This window comes from Galleria mellonella, unplaced genomic scaffold (genome assembly GCF_026898425.1).
Source record: "Galleria mellonella isolate WM207_F2 unplaced genomic scaffold, CSIRO_AGI_GalMel_v1 utg78, whole genome shotgun sequence".
Classification (NCBI taxonomy): Eukaryota; Metazoa; Arthropoda; class Insecta; order Lepidoptera; family Pyralidae; genus Galleria; species Galleria mellonella.
The window spans coordinates 7,450,991-7,474,083 of record NW_026442151.1 but is presented as its reverse complement, the minus strand read 5'-3'; the positions used below and the strand labels follow the sequence as shown (position 1 = coordinate 7,474,083).

The 23,093-nt window shown below is 37.7% G+C and overlaps 1 protein-coding gene across 4 annotated transcripts in view; it reads right to left on the bottom strand.

Annotated features, from left to right (window-relative positions):
* The window catches only part of LOC113517599 (integrin alpha-PS2-like), a 176,776-nt gene that overhangs the window by 95,996 nt on the left and 57,687 nt on the right, over positions 1-23,093 (bottom strand). For all 4 annotated transcript variants that reach the window (XM_052901488.1, XM_052901490.1, XM_052901489.1 and 1 more), the window contains exon 2: positions 21,432-21,577. In XM_052901488.1, the coding sequence (XP_052757448.1) occupies positions 21,432-21,577 (146 nt within the window). The remainder of the gene's footprint in view (positions 1-21,431; positions 21,578-23,093) is intronic.

Here is a 23,093-nt window from a genome sequence, read left to right as displayed (position 1 = left end):
TACGCATATTCCAGCATACGACCCACCTGATGGTAAGTGGTTACCGTAGCCTATGAACGCCTGCAATACCAGGAGCATCGCACTTTGGTGACCCAGTATTGGGTACTATTAAATGTACAAAATGTATTAAATATGTAAATCCAATAAATTGAGTTCACCATCATCATCATTTTAGCCTTTTTCAACATACATTACTTACATAGAAAAGAGCATATTCCTTTTTAAAAGGCCGGCAGCACACCTGCAATGCCGTTGGTGTTGTGGGTGATCAAGGGCGGCGGTAGTCACTTACCATCAGGTGAGCCGCATGCTCGTTTGCCCCCTGTGTTGTAAAAAAAAGACTTCTCCCACAGACTTTTTTTTAATGGATGATAATGGAATGGTAACCCTGCCTGCGCTATCGGTATACACTGGCGGAGCACCAGTGAAGGGTGATAGATGAGAATGAAAACAGGCCAGTTAGCCCATCATGATAAATTCATCAGGAATTAACCATGATAGTTTCCAAGGAGAACCGCGAGGAGGTCGACCTGGTTGGGTATATTGCTAGCAATGGGATTCTCAGTCTCCACTACTAACAATCCCTTTCCCCCTAATATAACTTAATTTGAATTAATTAAAAATAAAATGAAATTCAGTAGGTATCATAATAAAAAAAAACTAAAAAAATAAGAAGATACTGTTGGGCGGAACGAAGTTCGCCGGGTCAGCTAAAATAGGCTATATTAAGTTTTGAAAATTCTACAAGTATCCATCCGTGCGAAGCCGCGCCAGATGGCTAGTAGCGTATAATTGTAAACATGCTGTATATACTGTAGCGCAATATCGCCAGATCGTTACCCACTCGACATTAAATACCGTTAATTGTTGACGTACCGAGAGGAAACCAGCAAAACAAACAACAGCAAGTAAACAAGTTGGTGGCAAATTGATCGAGCCGTTGTGACGACCAGTACATGGCCGGATGCAGTCAATTCACGAAATTCTATGAGCCCACGCGACACGATTCGCTTGAGGACAGACCTGTCCACTGCTCCATTGAATAAGAAATACTAGAAGATACATTTAATTTCTTTTTTATTTTACTTTTGAAACATATTCTCGTTTACATATCACGGATTTCAAACTATAATGACATGCTAAAATCGTTTTTAGACATAATTTATATAATTATTAATTTATACCGTTTATGTCGTATAGTCCCGGTATAGAATGGGCCTTCCCTTCCCGTGGGTGTTGTAAGAGACGACTAAGAGAACCTAATAGTCGAGAAATGGGCAGTATAGTTCCTCTTAAAACGTCACTAAATTACAGAACCGCCAGTCAAGCGTAGCAACTACTGGCAACCCCCCCCCCCCCCCCTTATGAGGGAGACATATGTTCAACAGTGGACAGTTAACAACTGATATAAAAATGATAATGATATGACTAATTTATGGTTTATTTAATAATCTTTAAAAAAGGCAACGCATGAAGGCTGCAGTGGGTGTCACAATTACCACTCCAAATTGTCAATCCAAAGCTCTCTGTGTCAATTTAATGTAAAGAACATGCGTTGTTTGCTGCAACAAATAATACAATCATTCAAGACAGGTCGACCTCCACGTGGAAATCATCATGCTGAATTCCAGGTGTATTCATCACGATGGGCCAACTGATCTGCCTTTTCATTCTCACCTATCATCCCTCACTGGTGCCCCAGTGAATACCGATAGCGCAGGCGGGGTTACCATTCCATTATCATACATTTAAAAAAAATACAATGAGTTACATAAACTTTTTATTAAAGTGCGCCCACATTGCTCTTCCATATAATTTAAGGTTACGTTCATAAAAATTTATGTAAACAACATATGATCGTGTAGGTTTGTCTGTATGCAAACAGAATCACTATTACAACAACAGAGAGAGCCTACAGTTGATACTGGTAATACGAAGGAACAACGACATTTAGTTAAAATGTCCCAGTACAAACACTTATCCAAATACAGTCTCACTTTTTATTATTACCTACCGTGAATTATAATTGTCACATATATAATACAAGAAAAATATAGAAGTTACATATTTAATACAAGAAAAATATAATTGTCACATATTTAATACAATAAAAATATAATTGTCACATATTTAATACAAGAAAAATATAATTGTGACATATTTTTCACCACATTTGCCCTTCATACGCTTTCTGTTTTTACCTAATGGTTAGCTCGTAGAGAATGCCATATTATGGCATTAAACTCGCCACTTGTACAAAGTTTTATTGTGCAATAAAGAACAAATAAATAAATGTGCATCGTTGGGCTATTAGCTGGAGAGTGCATGAATTCGTCGTTCCTCCCCCCCCCCCCATATATCCTGTCAGGTAGACGTCCATGTGGCCCCCCCCTGGAAACCATCGTGCCAAATCCCAGGTGTATTCATCACGATGGGAGAGCTGCTTTTTCATTCTCACTTACCAACTCTCACTGGTGCCTCGCCAGCGTATACCGTTAGAGCAGGCGGGGTTACCACTCCATTATCATCTATTAATAACAACCAAATGGTACTACTAGCAATGAGGCTACTAAACCCCATTACTATCAATCCTTTCCCACTCCCCGCGAACGTGGTCGCGGAAGAATACTAGTGTTATTATATTTGACTGTGCTTTAAACTAACACTTGGGGGGAAAGGAATTGTTAGCAATGGAGTTTGACAGCCCCATTGCTATAATATAATATGCCCTATTAGGTCGACTTCCACATGGATCCCCCCGGAAACCATAGTGAACAATTCTTGTTGAATTCGTCACGATGGGCTAACTGACCTACTTCATTCTCACCTATCATCCTTCACTGGTGCCCCGCCGGTGTATACCGATAGCGTAGGTGGCGTTACCATTCCATTATCATCCATTAAAAAACAAACTAACACCTTAGTTCCACGAACGGCATCGGGTTAATCCAACTAGTTCATTAATGCAATCAATACAGGCACCAATAAACGGACGTGGGCAACGATATTTGGTGGTGTGGGCGCGTGTACCGGGTGGGCGGGCCGTGGGTTCGATTCCCGCCACGTGACATTGATTATGTGACAACAGTGAATGAAATTGTTTTCGTAATAGCTACCGCCGTCTGTGTGTTTGTATTAATCTCTACTGGTATTCAGAACAGGTTTATAGAAGTGATAAAGCTATCTGTAAATGGAAAGACTGGTAACTGTCGAGTTGGACTAAAAATAAATTTTTGTATCTAGGTTACTTGCTTTAAATGTAAAAAAAAAATACATACAAACTATATTAATATTTTGCTACTGCACCTTCACATGAAGGACTTAGATACAAACTAAGCCGGCGACTTCGTCTCCGTAACTATACCACTGATTTCATTATTAATATATCAGGGTATTTACTGGGTACAAAGGAATAACACCTGAGTCCTCAGGAATGACAACGCATGGGGGGTATCATGGGCGAAACAGTATACTCTGTTATGTCCATGGTACTGCTCATATCTATAGGCGACGGTTACCACTTTCCATCAGGTGGGCCGTTAGCTTGTTTGCCATTCTAAGTTGTATAAAAAAAAACCTTTACGTGAAGGACTTAGATACAAGCTAAGTCGGCGACTTCGTCTCCGTAATTATGCCACTGATTTCATGATTAATACGTCAGTCGTTTGCTGCTAAACATAGGTCTCCCCCATATAAGGGAGTTTTGCCAGTAGTTGCCATACTTGGCAACAGCAGTTAGGCCTTGGGGTTAGTTTAAGTGGTACGCTGCTGCCTATCCTTCGACCGTTAAGTTCCCTTAGTCGCCTCTTACGACACCCACGGGAACGAAAGTAGTGGCCCATTCTATGCCGGGATCACGCGACAGTAGGTTATCAAGCTTTTTTTTAATGGGTGATAATGGGATGGTAGCCCCGCCCGCGCTATCAGTATACACCAGCGGGACACCAGTGAGGGATATTACGTGATGATGAAGTCAGCTCACTTAGCCCATCGCGACGGATTTGGCAGCACAGTAACATCATGGGATGACCATGGCGTTATTTTAGTATACAAATTTTATTATCATATGGAACACCTACTATGTATGAATAAAATAATATACATGTATCCAAGGCCAGGCGTGGGCAAATATAACCAACGTATATCATTTGTCGTTACAAAATTGGTAAAGGTAGAAGTAATCTGTTTAAATACATTTGTTTTTACCGTAAAATCTATTGAAGAATTAAATAAAAATTAATATAGTCTATTCCGTGTCGGGTCGTGTGGTCCCGGCATAGGATAGACCACCCTTGCCTTTCCCGAAGGTGTTGAAAGAGGCGACTAAGAGAGGACAAGGGATGGGCAGCGGCGTCCTTCTTAAAACATCTCTAAAACCTGACCGCGACTGCCAATCCGCCTGCCAAGCACGGCAACTATTGGCCTGTAAGTATGCCCTTTCAGTAAAAAAAGAATCTTAGTAATCGGTTAATAACTGACAGAGTTAGGAGGTAACAAACATAAAACAGAACTACCGAAGCTAGAACTTCCTTCTTTTTGAAGTCGGTTGATAAGCCGTATGTGTATTCTTATTTTTTTTTTTATTTTTATTTAAATTGACCGTAAAAGAATTTTGATTTTTAGATCAAAATAATTGGATTTGTCAGAATTGAAGTCGATATATTTTTCCTAAGACCCTAAATTGTTAGGGGCCAAGCCCACTCTGGGGAATAATCCTAAATACGCCAATAGGCATAAATACTACAAAAATAGAACGTACAACCCGCCATAAACTAAAGTTTCATCCCAACCATCTGGACGAGTGGCGGTCTTCCACCTTGCGTTTTTCAAGGCATTTTCTTCCACGCACAACCACTCTTTGGAATCAACTTCCAGCAGCAGTATTTCCGAACCGATACGACAACATAACCTTCAAGAAAAGAGCATATTCCTTTTTAAAAAGCCGGCAGCACACCTGCAATGCCGTTGGTGTAGCGGGTGATCATGGGCGACGGTAGTCACTTACCATCAGGTGGGCCGCATGCTCGTTTGCCCCCAGTGTTGTAAACAAACATAAACAATAAACAGAGCATTATATAAAGGTGGCGACGTATGTTATTTGTTACAAATGTGTACTTCCCATGATACCCAGGTCAAGCGTTCGACTCCTGTCGCTACTCTATTTGGCAATGCCGATGCTATCCGATAGAGCACGAATGTCTTGGCGTGCGATCGCGCACCGCGTGCGATATGAGACAATCGCCATTTCTGTGTTTAACGCTTCATTTAAGGACATTACAAACATTATCCTACTTAAATGGACGCGCGAGTAAAGGCTAATTCACAGTAGATTACTAAATAAATTTAATATTGCTACTTACTTTATATCATTCTAATATACCGGCCAGACTTATTTCAGAGCGGGTTAACCATACTCACCCTTAGGGGGGGGGGGGGAAGGGATTGTTAGTAATGCAGACTAAAAATCCCATTGCTAGCAATATACCTAACAAGGTCGACCTCCACGCGATTCCCCCTGGAAACTGTCATGATTAATTCTTCATGATGAATTCATCATGATAGGCTAACTGGCCTGTTTTCATTCTCATCTATCACCCTTCACTGGTGCTCCGCCAGCGTATCCTGTTAGCGTAGGCGGGGCTACCATACCATTTTTATCCACCAAAAAAAAAAAGTCTAGGAGAATATATAATATGCCTTTTTTAAGAGACTAGAAATGGACTAGAATATTCATAGTTACTGTTTTTTTTTAGCAACTTAGAATGGCAAATAAGCTGACGGCCTACCTGATGGAAAGTGGTAACCATCGCCTTTATAAGCAACTACTCTGTCATGTCCATGGTGTCTATACACGAGCAGTTTTTGAAAATTATGACCAAAAGTTAAAAAAAAAAAATAAGTAAGTAATAATCCGTGTGATCCCGGTACAGGATGGGACACCCCTTCCTTTTCCGTGAATATCGTAAGAAACGACTAAGGGAACTTAATAGTCGAAAGATGAGCACCAACGTCCCTCTTAAAATAACATCAAAGCCTAACTGCGGTTGCCAACCCTCTTGGCAACTATTGGCAAAACCTACCTATTACCAGCAGTGGACGGTTAATGACTGACATGATGATAATACGGGTAATATAACAATCATAAGTAATCCAAAACTCTATATCAGGGGTTCCCAAGCATATTTTGTCTACTGCCCACTTTGAGAATAAATTATTTTTTAGGGCCCCCATTTTTTTCGCCTACTTAAAAACCATTATTACTTCAAAATCAACAAATCACCCCCCAAGCCTCTACACAACGCCCCCACTTTTTTTCTGGGTCTCTTACCCCCCCCCCCCCCCTTTAGGACTGCAGCGCCCACAAGAGGGCATTATCGCCCACTTTGGGAAAGACTGCTCTATATGTATAAAAAAGAAAACATATACAAGGATAGAAAAACAAATCTAGTGTCATCCACCACATTCGTCATAATTTTGGAACCACAGATAACATGGGTGCATGCCTTACTTTTTCAGTTTTACCATTTGTTTTTATAAAAACGACTACAATTTGTTCATTATAACAAACGCTTTAGGAATCCGTAATTGAATTGATCATTCGGCGCACGCGCAGCGCACAAGATCATTGGCGCTATACAGAATTTATATAGGAGACCAACATGCAAATGTATCAGATACGATCTGATAGTAACACGGTGATAAATACCATTCATTGATATTTAACAATGATTGTAATGGCGAACAAACATATCAGGGTTCTCAAAAGAATCAAATATCTCTGATCAACTTGATACCGTGGGGGGATAGGGATTGTTAGTAATGCGAACTACCAGTCCCATTGCAATTCACTCTGTCATGTCGACCTCCATGTAGTCCCCCCTGGAAACCGTCATGTTGAATTCCAGGTGTATTCATCACGATAGGCTAAGTAACTTGCCTTTTCATTCTCACCTCTCTTTTTTTTTATACAACTTAGAATGGCAAACAGGCTGACGGCCCACCTGATGGAAAGTGGTAACCGTCGCCTATAGATATGAGCAGTACCATGAACATAACAGAGTATACTGTTTCGCCCATGATACCTCACATGCGTTGCCATTCCTGAGGACTCAGGTGCCACGCCATATTCCACCCTTCAAACCGAAATACAGTCATGCAAACACAACTGCTTCACGGTTGAAACACGAATGGGACAGAGGTACCCAAGCAATCGACTTTTGTACAAAGTCTCCCTCTTGTCTCTCGCTGATGTGCCAACGTACGTAATATACCGTTAACGCAGGCGGGATTACCATTCCATTATCATTCATTGAAAAACCTTAATACCGACTCGTCCTTGATTTATAAAATCTATACACTAATATTTAATATAAAGAGAAAAGATTTGTTTGTTTGTTTGTAGCGGATAAACTCAAAAACTATTCAACCGATTTTAAAAATTCTTTCACATATAAAAAGCTATAGCAATAAATTTACTGGATACAGAAGAATAACACCTGAGTCCTCATGAATGGCAACGCATGGAGGGTATCATGGGCGAAACTGTATACCATACGAGTACTCTGTTATGTCCATAGTACTGCATATGTCTATAGGCGACGGTTACCACTTTCCAATTAGGTGGGCCTTTTAATGGGTGATAATGGAATGGTAACCCTACCCGCGCTAATAGTATACACCGGCGGGGCACCAGTGAAGGATGATAGGTGAGAATGAATGCAGGTCAGTTAGCCCATCGTGATGAATTCAACAAGAATTGTTCACTATGGTTTCCAGGGAAACCACGTGGAGGTCGACCTAATAGGGCATATTACTAGCAATGGGGCTGTCAAACTCCATTGCTAATTGTCAACGTGTAACATAGGACATATAATGTTTTCGAAAATTCTATCTACCTGTGCGAAGTCGGGCTACATAACTAGAATGTAATTCCAAATAATATTATCATAACAATCCAGTTTAATTGCCGAATAATCGCATGCGCAGGTCAACAGTTAACAGTTATGGAGACAACACATTTTCTTTCATGGTTCAGATAAGAGAGTCCGTAAGATAACGCCGGTTCGAGCTGCATGCAAATACGTAGGGAGGGGATAGGTTAATAGTTAAGAAAATATCGATAGATATTTAATAGATAAATCTGTAAATTATGGCGCCGCAACTTCATAATAGAATAAAACAGAATTTAACAGACTAGAACAGAATAGAACAGACTAGACCAGAACAGAATAGAATAAAAAAACATTTATTGCCAGTAAACACACAATCACAATATAAAATACTTGTTAAATCCCGCTGCTTTGCTTGAATTAAGGTAAAAGTACTCTTTTTTTTTATACAACTTAAAATGGCAAACAAGCTGATGGCCCACCTGATGGAAAGTAGTAACCGTCGCCTATAGACATTAGCAGTGCCATGGACATAACAGAGTATACTGTTTCGCCCATGATACCCCTCATGCGTTGCCATTCCTGAAGACTCAGGTGTTACTCCTCCGTACCCAGTAAATTCATCGCCATATCCCACCCTTCAAACCGAAAAACAGCCATGCAAACACAAATGCTTTACGGTTGAAACACGAATGGAACAGAGGCACCCAAGCAATCGACTTCTATACAAAATCTCCCTCTGGTATAAGGATCTCCTCTGTCTGTTAGAAGTATCAAGAAATATATCTTTAAATATCGTCGACTAGCGAATTATACGTGAAATACTCTTTTACACCTTACGACCGGTATCTTGTCGAAACCGTTAAGCAGATTATATTCCTAGACTAAACTTTAGTGATAACAAAACCATATCTGTACGTAATTTTCATTAACAGGTTAATTTATTTGAATATTTAAATCATTTACAATGCTTACCTATGCTGGGTGACATACAAACCTCTAATATAAAACATTACCATTTAAACGATGGACTTAATTAAAATTAATCTACTTAGTGAAATAAATTAAAATAATTATATGCATTTAAGCCGTCTATAAAATAAACACTGAAGAAAGTTCGAAATATATATATATATATATATATATATACGTTTCGGATAAGCAAATAAACTGTCGATTCACCTGGTTAAAAATGATAACTAACAACTATAATATACATATGAATATGAGATATGAGACATCAGTAGACTGACATACACTGTGACAGTATGTTTACCATTCATACATTACTCCTACTGAGATCCAAAGAGTTTCCTTTCCTTGTAAATTCACTACAATGTCGTACTCTTCAAGTCGAAATACAGATATTTGAAAAGAGATAGCACCAAGACTTCAGTAATGGCAACGCATGGAGCGAAGACATCACAGTGCATTCTGTATTAGCCATGGTACTGTTCATGTCTATAGGCAATGGTTACCACTCTCCATCAGAGAGCAATCAGTTTGTTTGCCACTCTGAGTAACATATCAGCTGTTAATTATCTTTGATAGTCTTCCCCATAAGGGGGGATTCGCCAGTAGTTACCACGCTTGGCAGACAGGTTAGCAACCACAGTTTGTCTTTCGATGATATTTTAATAGGGACTCTACTGCCCATCTCTTCACCATAAGCTTCCTTAGTCGCTTCTTACGATAACCATGGGAAAGAAGGGGATGGCCTGTTGTATGCCCTGACCTACACGGCGATACCATCATATACGTATTTCATAAGTAGCTTATATAGAACATTCACTGTATCGATAAATTAGTATCGACATTTATCCATCGATACCAGTTCATCCCTAAAAAGACCCGCTATCAGTCTCCGTTTCGGTGTGGTATTTCACAAGCCCATTGTAATCGATGGCTCCCGTAAACCATAGCCGACTTATCAGCATCTTTCTTATCACGGCACTCTCTATTCTAGGAAGATGCGTGCCCCTATTCTAAAATAAGCTTACAATAGAGATTCAAAACGCTTTTTCCGTTGATAATTTGTCGAAGTTTATAAGGTTAACCTCAGTTGATGTTTCCGGCTTTTGTCGATTTACATATGACCCTTTTGTGCTGTTATTTCAAATAAGTATAGTCGTGTTCAAATATCGATGATTCGAATCGAATATTTTTTATGCAAGTCTCACACGATATCGACAGTTTTGAATCGATTTTCATGTTTCTGCATTTTATAGGATTGTCCCGTTAGTTCCATACGAGAAAATATGTATGTGTTGGGGGGAAAGGGATTGTTAGTAATGGAGACTGAAAATCCTATTGCTAGCAATATACCCAATCAAGTCGACCTCGTCGCGGTTCTCCCTGGAAACTATCATGGTTAATTCCTGATGAATTCATCATGATGGGCTAACTGGCCTGTTTTCATTCTCATCTATCACCCTTCACTGGTGCTCCGCCAGCGTATCCCGTTAGCGCAAGCGGGGTAACCATACCATATTAGATCGTATGTTTATCTAAAAAAAACCGAGTCGGCTAATTTGACAATTAGCTGACAAAAGGTTGACCTGTTTTTGAGGTTCGAGACTCTATCTATTATAATCTAAGGATAAATATCACAACAATATTAGTGAATTTGTTTGTCTGTTGATTTGTTATCTCATGACGCCAACCGTAATAAAATTTATAATACACGCAAATATAAGATGAAGAAGGTCTTAGAATACTTTCGTGTAACAATAATTAGGTTACTAATATAACACTTTCACTGCCCTATAACCCGTTAAATCGATTTTATTCGATTACATTCGTTAACATTCGTAATTAGCGTAAGCCCAGCGTATTAGCGTTACGAAATCGGAATGGGTCACGTGGGTGTGCGTGGGCGCATCGTAGGCGATACCTGCTCCCACAGATTAGATTCGCTTTCAATTTAATCAATGCTGTTTTGGAGCGTGTTGATGACTACAGAATGTCACGACTGAATATTAATACGCCAGTGATTGTCATAGTAATTCGCCAGAGGACCAGAATTATCGACGTACCCAGTTCAGCGGTATCCAAATACCTCCTAATATCTCCTCTCCATCCAAAGGTTGCCTGGAAGAGATCGCTTTTAGCGATAAGTCGCCCATTCTCATTATGATTATTTCTTGTAATTGTTTATATTTAAAATTAGTTTACTATTGTAATCCTTTGGAGGAAACAATAAAGAGTCAACGTTGAGTATCTATCAACCGTTAGAGCAAACGTAATCTGGACACCGTGTACCACCAAGCGCAGTATGGGACGACCTGTGGCTAGGTGAAGCGACAACATACGTAGAGTGGATGATAAAAATTGGAAACGAAGAACTAAAGATCGTGCTCAGTGGCGTGTGTTGGGTGAGGCCTATGTCCAACAGTGGACTACAGTAGGCCGATTATGGCGAGTACTAATATCGTAACTATACAATATACACGGACAGACAAACTGTACAATTAATATTATCTACCTTCAGGGGGTTTTGTCTTTCCAATAATACTGGTACGCGCCCCCATAGACCACAGCTGTCACTATAATCATCATTATCAGTATCAGCCTATATGTCGTAACTTCACAACATAGGATACTTTATATACTTTCCCCACGCGGGCAAAACCACGGGATACAGCTAAGAATTAAATATATAAGGCGTGAATTTACAGAGTACAGAGGAATAACACCTGAGTCCTCAGGAATGGCAACGCATGGGGGGTATCATGGGCGAAACAGTATACTCTGTTATGTGCATGGTACTGCTCATGTCTATAGGCGACGGTTACCACTTTCCATCAGGTGGGCCGTTAGCTTGTTTACCATTCTAAGTTGTATAAAGAAAAAAAAATACATCGTGACTAAAAAACTAAGCGTAAAGAACACCGGCCTGTATTAATTCTAACTGAGTTAGTAGGGGGAAAGGGATTGTTAGTAATGGAGACTGAGAATACTATTGCTAGCAATATACCTAACCAGGTCGACCTCCTCGCGTTTCTCCCTGGAAACTATCACGGTTAATTCCTGATGAATTTATCATGATGGGCTAACTGGCCTGTTTTCATTCTCATCTATCACCCTTCACTGGTGCTCCGCCAGCGTATCCCGTTAGCGCAGGCGGGGTTACCATACCATTTTCACCAATCAATAAAAAAAAACTGAGTTAATTTTAAAACTATATAACTCAAAGCACATTTTGTAAATATGAGTACATTCCGGCTTGAGCCACGTCATTTGTTCCCACGCCAACTCAGTTAAATATAGGCCGATAAACACAAGGGATATTACGTTTAGCAGAAAAATAGCTTTCAAACGGCTCTGTCGTAATCTTTCTGGCGTTCGAAGTGTGATGTATTGTGTACCGTGGATATAGTAGTTCATTAAAAACTCACACCGGCGAAGTCGAATTACTATAATTCTTTTTTTATTGCATTTTGTCGGCCATTGTAACGTATAGATCGTAAAATTCATATTACAATTTCCGGTTAAAAAAATATACTAGCTTTTACTCGCGATTTCGTCCGCTTAATCAAGATATTAAAAAAAAGAAAGAAAGAAATATTATTCAAGTAAACTTTGATTTAAGCATTTTTAAATAGTATTTTTTTTTTTCATTACAGCCTCATTAAATGAAATAAAAAATAGCATATGTCCTTCTAAATTCCATATAGCATCTGCAAACCAAATTTTTTAGTGACTTACCAGAGGGAGACTTTGTATAAAAGTCGATTGCTTGGGTACTTCTGTCCCATTCGTGTTTTAACCGTGAAGCAGTTGTGTTTGTATGGCTGTGTTTCGGTTTGAAGGATGGGATAAGGCGTGAATTTACTGGGTACAGAGTACAATTTACTGAGTCCTCAGGAATGGCAACGCATGGGGAGTATCATGGGTGAAACAGTGTACTCTGTTAAGTCTATGCTACTGCTCATGTCTATAGGCGACGGTTACCACTTTCCATCAGGTGGGCCGTCAGCTTGTTTACCATTCTAAGTTGTATAAAGAAAAAAAAATACATCGTGACTAAAAAACTAAGCGTAAAGAACACCGGCCTGTATTAATTCTAACTGAGTTAGTAGGGGGAAAGGGATTGTTAGTAATGGAGACTGAGAATACTATTGCTAGCAATATACCTAACCAGGTCGACCTCCTCGCGTTTCTCCCTGGAAACTATCACGGTTAATTCCTGATGAATTTATCATGATGGGCTAACTGGCCTGTTTTCATTCTCATCTATCACCCTTCACTGGTGCTCCGCCAGCGTATCCCGTTAGCGCAGGCGGGGTTACCATACCATTTTCACCAATCAATAAAAAAAAACTGAGTTAATTTTAAAACTATATAACTCAAAGCACATTTTGTAAATATGAGTACATTCCGGCTTGAGCCACGTCATTTGTTCCCACGCCAACTCAGTTAAATATAGGCCGATAAACACAAGGGATATTACGTTTAGCAGAAAAATAGCTTTCAAACGGCTCTGTCGTAATCTTTCTGGCGTTCGAAGTGTGATGTATTGTGTACCGTGGATATAGTAGTTCATTAAAAACTCACACCGGCGAAGTCGAATTACTATAATTCTTTTTTTATTGCATTTTGTCGGCCATTGTAACGTATAGATCGTAAAATTCATATTACAATTTCCGGTTAAAAAAATATACTAGCTTTTACTCGCGATTTCGTCCGCTTAATCAAGATATTAAAAAAAAGAAAGAAAGAAATATTATTCAAGTAAACTTTGATTTAAGCATTTTTAAATAGTATTTTTTTTTTTTTCATTACAGCCTCATTAAATGAAATAAAAAATAGCATATGTCCTTCTAAATTCCATATAGCATCTGCAAACCAAATTTTTTAGTGACTTACCAGAGGGAGACTTTGTATAAAAGTCGATTGCTTGGGTACTTCTGTCCCATTCGTGTTTTAACCGTGAAGCAGTTGTGTTTGTATGGCTGTGTTTCGGTTTGAAGGATGGGATAAGGCGTGAATTTACTGGGTACAGAGTACAATTTACTGAGTCCTCAGGAATGGCAACGCATGGGGAGTATCATGGGTGAAACAGTGTACTCTGTTAAGTCTATGCTACTGCTCATGTCTATAGGCGACGGTTACCACTTTCCATCAGGTGGGCCGTCAGCTTGTTTGCTATTCTAAGTTGTATAAAAATAAATAAAAAAAAAAGTTAAAGCTTTTAAAGGCAACAAATAAACACTCACTATCTAACAATATTAATAGACATAAGTAATGATGATCATCGTACTGTTGAACATAGGCCTCCCCGTTAGACTATATAGATAAATTAAATATACCCTGTAAATTCACTGCTATATCCCACCCTTGAAATCGAAACACAGTCATGCAAACACAACTGCTTCACGGTAGAAACACAAATGGGACAGAGGTGCCCAAGCAAACGACTTTTGTACAAAGTCTCCCTCTGGTAAAAACTGGTAACATTAATTATCAATATGATATCGATCTGCGGCGTTAATCTATAGTTCGGAAGAACAGTTCTTGTGTAACGTGTAACAAATAGTTCTTTAATGCTATTAAAATGAACTAGATGGGTCGTTATGATAAAAAATTGCTGTGTAGAACACATTTCTCACGGTGCGATTAGGAGCGTTTGTAATTTATTAACCGCTTTTAATTGAATTTAAATTAGTCTATAGGAGCGTTGGCGTCTTCGGCGACGGTTAGTTACGAGCTACTGTTGTACGCTTCTAACAATCCAGGTGTTGCCAGTTTATTCGCAGTTTGTTCCGATGTTTTTTCGCTAATTTGGGTAAACAAATTTCTTTGCACGTTATTTTGGAGAAATGAAATTCTTGAAGAATAGTAAATTTGCGCAGTTTTTTTGGACAGTATTGGTATTTTTATACGAATGTATAGCAATGCAATGTACGTATATGATAAAATATATCAATGAATTTAACAAAACAGGATTACGGTAAGAGGAGTGGGGGAAAAAAAAATTAATTGTTGAAAATAGCATTTCTTTTTGTCGTTAGTAGTTTTTGTGGCACATGGCAAATTGTACTAAAAATCAATACAAATTTATGATTCGGTAAAAGTGAATGATTTGTTGGGTATAAATAAAAAATGGTATATACAAATTAAATTCCATAGCGGATTTGTAAATTGTTATTTTAGTGATGGTATTTCAGTTTAAATCTTTTTGTGTTTCAGCAATGCGATATGGTCACTTTCCTCATACGTTGAAAGCTTAAAAATCAATTCGTACGTTCTTAAAATAAGCATCAGATGCGACCAAACTTAGTTTTCGGGGGTCGCATCGTTTATATTTATTTAATATGTACATGATAGTGAAATGGTAATCCCTCCTGTGTTAACAGTATGTGGTAACGGACCGTGGAATGTAGGTAATAATGAAAAGCCAGGTCAGCTAGCCCATTACGATAAATATGGAGTTCAGTACGATAGTTTTCAAGGGGGACCACGGGAAAATCGACCTGACAATATATACAGTGGCGCATTACTTTTTAATTGGACGATATTTGAATGTTTATAACTCAATCAAGCTTAAACGGCTGGATGTATTTTAATAAAATTTGTTATATTAACTGTAATCTATTTAATATCTTGAATTAAACTATTAGAATTAATCTAGCTTTTAAACACAAATTGCGCATTTATTTCTTAGAAATATCACTTTTCCTTTAAGCTTCTCCTGCTGGTTACTCTAAGTCATAGATTACTATTTGCTCTTCTATTGCAGTTGTTTTATTTAATTGTTTTATATAGTAATATTTTATGTATTTATTTATGTATGTATATATTTATTTATTTAATATATTATGTATATGTTTATATTATTAAGTATTGCTTTATTTTTCTTGTATTCAAAAATGCACCGCCTACGTATTTCTTGGCTTGCCCAATGATTGAATAGTAGAGAACACCGTCCGGTGTTAAGTCCGCCAAATGTACATAGAATTTTACTGTGCATTAAAGTTTAAATAAATAAATAAAAAATTAACATAAATAGATACTCTTTGTTCCATCCAAAATATTCTAATAATAAACTTAGTAAAAATAAAAAATATACCCTAAGGCTGCAGGTAAAGTTGAGAATACACTAAATATTTGATAAATGCAGGTACTCAAAATTCTGAAACTTCTTGATTACAACGTATAAGTTACGCGGGCCCCTACATTACCAGGCCTTCGTTAATGCATCCTGATCACGGTCCGGAGCATAAAATTAAACCCATTGTGCAACCCAGAAAGATGCCTTCGTTTATTTAGTGCGGTTTGCGGAATCTCGAGAGCTCCGCGTGATTCATTGTGTTTGCATTGTCCGAAGTTCCGACGACCCGCCGGCCATCTTTATTAGGTCACAGCGCTGTCAGTGTTGCCAACTCGGTTTCAGGTTATGGGGCTAACTATCTCATAACAACTCATTCACTTTCCTGTACTGGGAACTGTTTTTTATAGAAGAGGTTTGGGTACATTGATAGTAGACTACTACTGTCAATACATGCCAAACAGCTTAATCATTTAATTAAGCCAGTAGTTGCCACGTTTGGCAGACGGATTAGTAACCACAATTAGGCTTTAGAGATGTTTTAAGAAGGACGCTGCTGCCCATTCCTTGCCCTCCCTTAGTCGCCTCTTACGACACCCACAGAAGAAAGGAAAGGAAGGGGTGGCTTATTCTATGCTGGGACCACACGACCATTCAACAAACTGACTAATATGAGGTATTATTTTGTGATGTCTGTTCTGCTAATGTAAGATGCTTTTGTTCCCTTAATCGCTTTTTTTTTACAACACAGGGGGCAAACAAGCATGCGGCTCACCGGCGGCACCTCATGGGCGGCGGTAGTCACTTACCGCCGCCCATGAGGTGTGTGCCCATCACCCACAACATCAACGTCATTGCAGGTGTGTTGCCGGCCTTTTAAAAGGGAATATGCTCTTTTCTTAAAGGTTATATTGTCGTATCGGTTTTATGGTGAAAAACTGTGGTAACATTACTTGATACTTACTTGGTCACTTGAACTTTTGAAGTAAACTGAATTAAAATAATTTAAAAAAAAGGTTGAATTCAATATGGTAAGCCGAATTAAAATAATAAAAAAAAAATATGAGGTTCAATAAGACTGGGCTTCATCGAACCAAAAAGTGCTAAATTGGCAACATTGGTCACAATTTACGATCGTCGAAAATATTCAGAGGATTTCGCCATTGTGGCTAATATGTTCTGAGAAACTGAGTAATTTTTTTTTATGTAAATTACACTTTTCGCACATTCTCTCTCTTGAGATTGTTTCTCGTCAGATAATAACATTCCGAACTCTACGGTAGAATTTTATAACATGAGGTGTTAAAAATGTAGCAATAAGACAAGCCTAATAATATAAAATACAGATTCTGATATCTCCGTTGGTTCTATGTCTATTTACGTAATGTCCATTGTTCATTCCCATTAATAAATAACACTCAATTTCCCATTACTGATCCATAAATTCACCATATAGTCCCGACATAGAATGGGCCACCACTTCCTTTCCCATAAAAGTTGTAAAAGGCGACCAAAGGAGCTTAATAGTCGAAGTATGGGCAGCAGTCTCTCCTAAAAGCAGCAGTCCTCTAGCCGCTCACGATCAAAGGTCCCGAGTAACGAGAGGAGTAATGGTCCCGAAACTAGTCGAGCTTTCTCGTCCTATTTGTATCTCGTCTATCTCGTCTTATTTACATGTAAATTAAACCGGTATTTGTTACATTAAAATATAACGTGTACTTACGAAACTTTTAAGAATGAAATAGATCATAACCACAAGAATAAATACTCTTTATTTTACATTTTTCGCGTGGTCCCGGCGTAGAATAGGCCACCCCTCCCTTTCCTGTGGGTGTCGTAGGAAGCTGCTAAGTGTGCTTTATGGTCGAGGGTTGGGCAGCAGCGTCCCTCTTAAAACATCACCAAAACCTAACTGCAGGTGCCAACCAGCCTGCCAAACATGGTAACTACTGGCAAAACACCCTAATAGCAAAGGTAATATAGTTAACGTCTGATATGATTATTCATAAATGCAATTAAATGTGGATTACCTTATCAGGTGCCTGTCACCTTGGGGCACCATCACCAAAACAGCTATGATTGTATGCCTGTGTTTCAGTTTGGAGGAAATAATGTACCAATAAAATTACAGATTACATATTCATAACCATTTCAGCCTTATATATTATATAATATATTTCATTAATTTATTATATAACACATATTTCATTAATTAAAATATATATTTCATTAATTAACATATATATTTTATTATACAAAACAAAATCGTGTCCAATTTAATAAAACTAGCTCAGAAACAACACTTAATATTTAAAAAAAGAATCATTAAAATTCTAACAGTATTTGCGAAGATATTTAACATACACATTTAAGTACATACAATAAAAAAATACAGTAGAAATACTAACCGCATTACCGCATATTTTCTTTAAAATACTGTACAACACTATCTTAAACTTGCAAGCTAAAAGACATTACGTTACATGAACAAGCAATAAATTCATCTATACTTACCCACTTGTATCTAGAAACAGAAGTCACTGCAGAAGAAAATGATTAAGGGCCGCGTGCAAACAGACGTATGTTATTATATCATTTGACATGAAGCATTATGGTCGTAGGACCATTTGCGACGGGAACAAAGCGCAGGCGCAACGGCGCGGCGGGCGCAGCGCGGTGGCATCGCACTGCGATAGTGACGTACCAAGTTGGCCCTTTCATGTCATTCGAGTATTTTAGTACTTGTTAAAAAATAGAATCGAATTTTAACGAACTCGAATTTGAAGACTTGAACAAAAATTCGAGTAATTGTATTGGTATTCAAGTACTTTAACAGACTGGAATAATTTTTTAGTTGATTTTTAAAGCTACTTTTTAAAGATATAACAGGTACACGATGATTTAACCATTTGTACTTTGAAAATAAAAAAAAAGTAATCAAAAGATAAAGTATAAATATAAAAACTTACATCAAAACACATGGCAGGTGGGCCGTCAGCTTGTTTGCCGTTCTAAGTTGTATAAAAAAAAAATTATCCTAACAACAATAAAGGAGTAGCCGATGCGATTTCGGCCTTTAGATTCGAGTACCTCAATTACTTGAAATCTGTATTCAAATATCATGTGTCCGAATTCTGTACAGTGAATATTCGAGTACCTAACAGGTATTCGAGTGAACCTGTATCGGTCCATCACTACATTGCGGTATTAAATCAGGCGCGTGCTGTAGCCGACATGCGCCCGCGCATAGTAGCCGAATATATGTGTCAGTCTTCAAGATTTAAACATGAGAAATATAAATAGGCATTATTATAGGCATATTTATAAATTTATCTACTCATATATATCAAAGAAGGTTAATATTTAAGTCTGTTTAGCCTACAGAACTACGTGAAATCTTTGTACTTTGTACAAAAGTCGTTTGCTTGGGTACCTCTGTCCCATTCGTGTTTTTACCGCAAAGTGTGTTTGCATGGCTGTATTTCGGTTTGAAAGGTGGGATATGGCAGTAAATTTACAGGGTTTAGTCAGTCCTCAGAAATGGCAACGCATGGGGGGTATCATGGGCGAAACTGTATACTCTGTTGTCTATGGTACTGCTCATGTTTATAGGCGACGGTTACCACTTTCCATCAGGTGAGCCGTCAGCTTGATTGTCATTCTAAGTCGCATAAAAAAAACAACAAAACAGTCTAAAATGCTTTGTTTTAAAAAATAATACACAAACATTTATTAACTTAGATTATTGAAATTGATTTAACTAGATTAACCAATACCCTAATTAAATCATAATACAAAATGTAATAAATACAGACGATGACAGACAGACGTAATAACTACTCTACATATCATTTATAATCATCGATTTTTTATTAGAGTTTTAGTTTATTTAATTAAAACTGCATGGACTATATTTATCGTATTTCTCAAAAGTATAAATAGATAAATAGATACTGTTTATTGTTTCCTCCATAAGATTACAATAGTAAACTTATTTGAATTATAAATACAAACATATTTAATTCTATCTACATCACATAAAACAAAAACATCTTTGAAAAATACCCAACTATATTTTTCACAACATTTCAAAAGGCAGTCCAACTGGTGATGTTACTAAATCAATCTCTTATATTGAATCTACTGACAATTGGTTGAAAAAAGAAAATGTGGTACAAATAAAAAAAAAGAATATCAGGCAACACCGTATAAGGCCTAATCTACACACGGCGCAATACGTCAGCGTTGAATAAATAAAGGTCCGTTCTCAAATGGGAATGTCCGTTTGTATCAAGAATCATATTTATTTGCCAATATGAAATGGACTGATGCCATCTCTTGTCGTTTGATTTATGCCGCATTTATAGTTTCCTTATTTGTTTCTGCTCGGAGATTTGTACGATTAACGAACTGCGTATACATTATCTGATCCGCTTTCTATATCCGCGGCTTTGTACAACACTAATCATTTTCTGCCTAGTCTTTTACCTTTTTTTTTTTATTAAAAACAGTTAATCGTGACAAATATAATAGTTATTATTATTTTTATTTCAACCGCTAACTGTGCATTGCTGAACATAAACCTTCCCCATATTTTTGGAGAGTTTTGCCAGTAGTTGCCACGCTTGGCAGGCTGGTTGGCAATCGCAGTTAGGATTTTAGAGATGTTTTTAAAGGGACGCTGCTGCCCATCCCTCGTCCTCCCTTAGTCGCCTCTTACGACACCTACGAAAAAGGAAGGGGTGACCTGTTCTATGCCAGGACCACACGGTGATGTAAAAGAAGAGGTGGCCTATTCTATTCCGGGACCACACGGTGATGTATAAGAAGGGGTGGCCTATTCTATGCCGGGACCACACGGTGATGTTTAATCAATGTTTTCGTTCCAAATAATTCTTTATTTAGAACAAAAACGTTGATTACAATATTATTGAAAAACGATGATATCCGCTGAAGTATAAAACACGTGTCGCGAATACCAATGTCTCCTCTTTATTGCAAGATTCCATAATAAACCAAGTAAAATGTGTAGTTATATTAATGAAGACAATTTTTAACAACTGTATTAAAAAAAAAGAAAACTTAAAAATAGCAGCCTATATTTTATTTTCAAATGTGTGCGTGTGTGTGTGTGTGTGTGTGTGTAAATTTGTGTGTGTATGCGATAATAAATTAACTAGTAATTTCTATATTCTTAAATTTAAAAAAAAAAAAAAAAACTACACATTATATGTAGTATTATTTTTTCAAAATAAAGCAGTCAGTGAATTATGTGCAACTAAATCACCGCTGATATAGCTTATAAATTGTGCATTAAATATGGCTTCTGCTAGAATTTGACGTCATGTGTTGATCTGCTATACAAAAATATCAATCAAGTAGAGTGACTCTAATTGACAATAGATGGCGTTAAAACATAAAAGTGTGAAAAATACTATATAACATTTTATTAGGTACAACTACACAATTACAATATGCAATGCTGTACTTACATTTAACCTTGTCGAAGTCCATAAGCGTGCAGGACTGCAGGGGCCGGTACCCGTAACCCCGGGTGGTGTCACAGCGGTACACCGCGCCGGGCCTCGTCACGTTCGGTACGTGGTAGGGCTCCGCTTCTGGTGCGCCCACCAGCACGCTGCAAAGACAAACTCCACTTAGCTAATCGGTCGCTTTTATACAACTGTCAAAGAATAGTCGATATTTTCAGACATAAGAAGTTAAGATAAAATAAATTAAATATATTTTTATAGATTTATTATAATAAAAAAATATGTTTAATATTAATATTATAATAAATATTATATATTTATAAATTTGCCTGGAAGAGATCGCTATTTAACGATAAGGCCCCCCATTGTTGCTTCTTGATTTTATCTAATTATTTAATGTAATATATTCATTTTGTTTGTGTGCATATTTTTAATCTTTATAGTCTGTACCATTCTTTGAAGGGAACAATAAAGAGTTTTCATTCATTCATTCATCATTCATTCATTCATCAATCATTCATCATTCTTTTATTCATCATTCATTTATTCATCATTCATTCATTCATCATTCATTCATTCATTCATTAGAAATATAACCCTGCCTGCGCTATCGGTGTACGCTAACGGAATATCGTTGAATAATAGTAAGAGAGGATATAGTCGGGTTAGATGGATCCATCGTGACTAATTAACCGAGAATTAACTGCAATGGTTACCTTGCTAGTTCCCACGGAGAGTATGTAGTATAATTTGCTAGCAATACCCCCCGCCCCCCTCCCCCAATCTAATTATATTTACCACTCTATAGAATTGTACAATTGCACAATTGCAACATTTTAGAACTGAAGCATTGTTTAGGCGCCAAAAGGTCACAAACAAACAAACTTGTGTGTTCTACTTTCCATTAGTTTGTAAATAATACAGTTTATAAAGAAATTTTAATATTTGTTACTCAAAACGTCGAAACAGATTTGATGGAACTCTCATACACAAATACACTATACCAGGGCTGACTTGACTGGACCCAAGATCTACTGTTTACTGACGAAACCCTGTGCGATCTACCAGTTACATACTTCTTGAAATCTCAAATAAAACAATATATTTTATTTTGTTAAGAGGGAAAACATAAAACTAAAAATTATTCTTAGTAACTACTTATTTATATTAGTGTGAGCATTGCGTCTGAGCATCTTCCGTTAGATTAGCAAAATGGTGACGTGTGAACGGTTGACCACCCCTGTTCTATACCCCAAATTAACACAAACTACATTTACTGTTTAATACCTTATTTAATTCACTCGGACAAAGCGGTGTGATACTATTAGTTCATAAGGTAAGAATTAATGTTGAATGAAACACGACTTCGAAAGGGCGCCGTGCTCCTATTGGACCAACTTTTCGAAGTCCTTTTTTTATTTGTATCAACTCTGCCGGACCAGCGGGGAAGAATTTAAAAAATGTGTTTACATCATCGTTGCATTGTACTTTAGAGAAAAAGGTTTGGGGTGCTTGATTAACGGAACGTTATGTCATCACTAAAGTCCGTTTCACAATAGAGAGAGACTTTGTACAAGTCGATCGCTTGGGTACCTCTGTCCCATTCGTGTTTCAACCGTGAAGCAGTTGTGTTTGCTTGGCTGTGTTTCGGTTTGAAGGGTG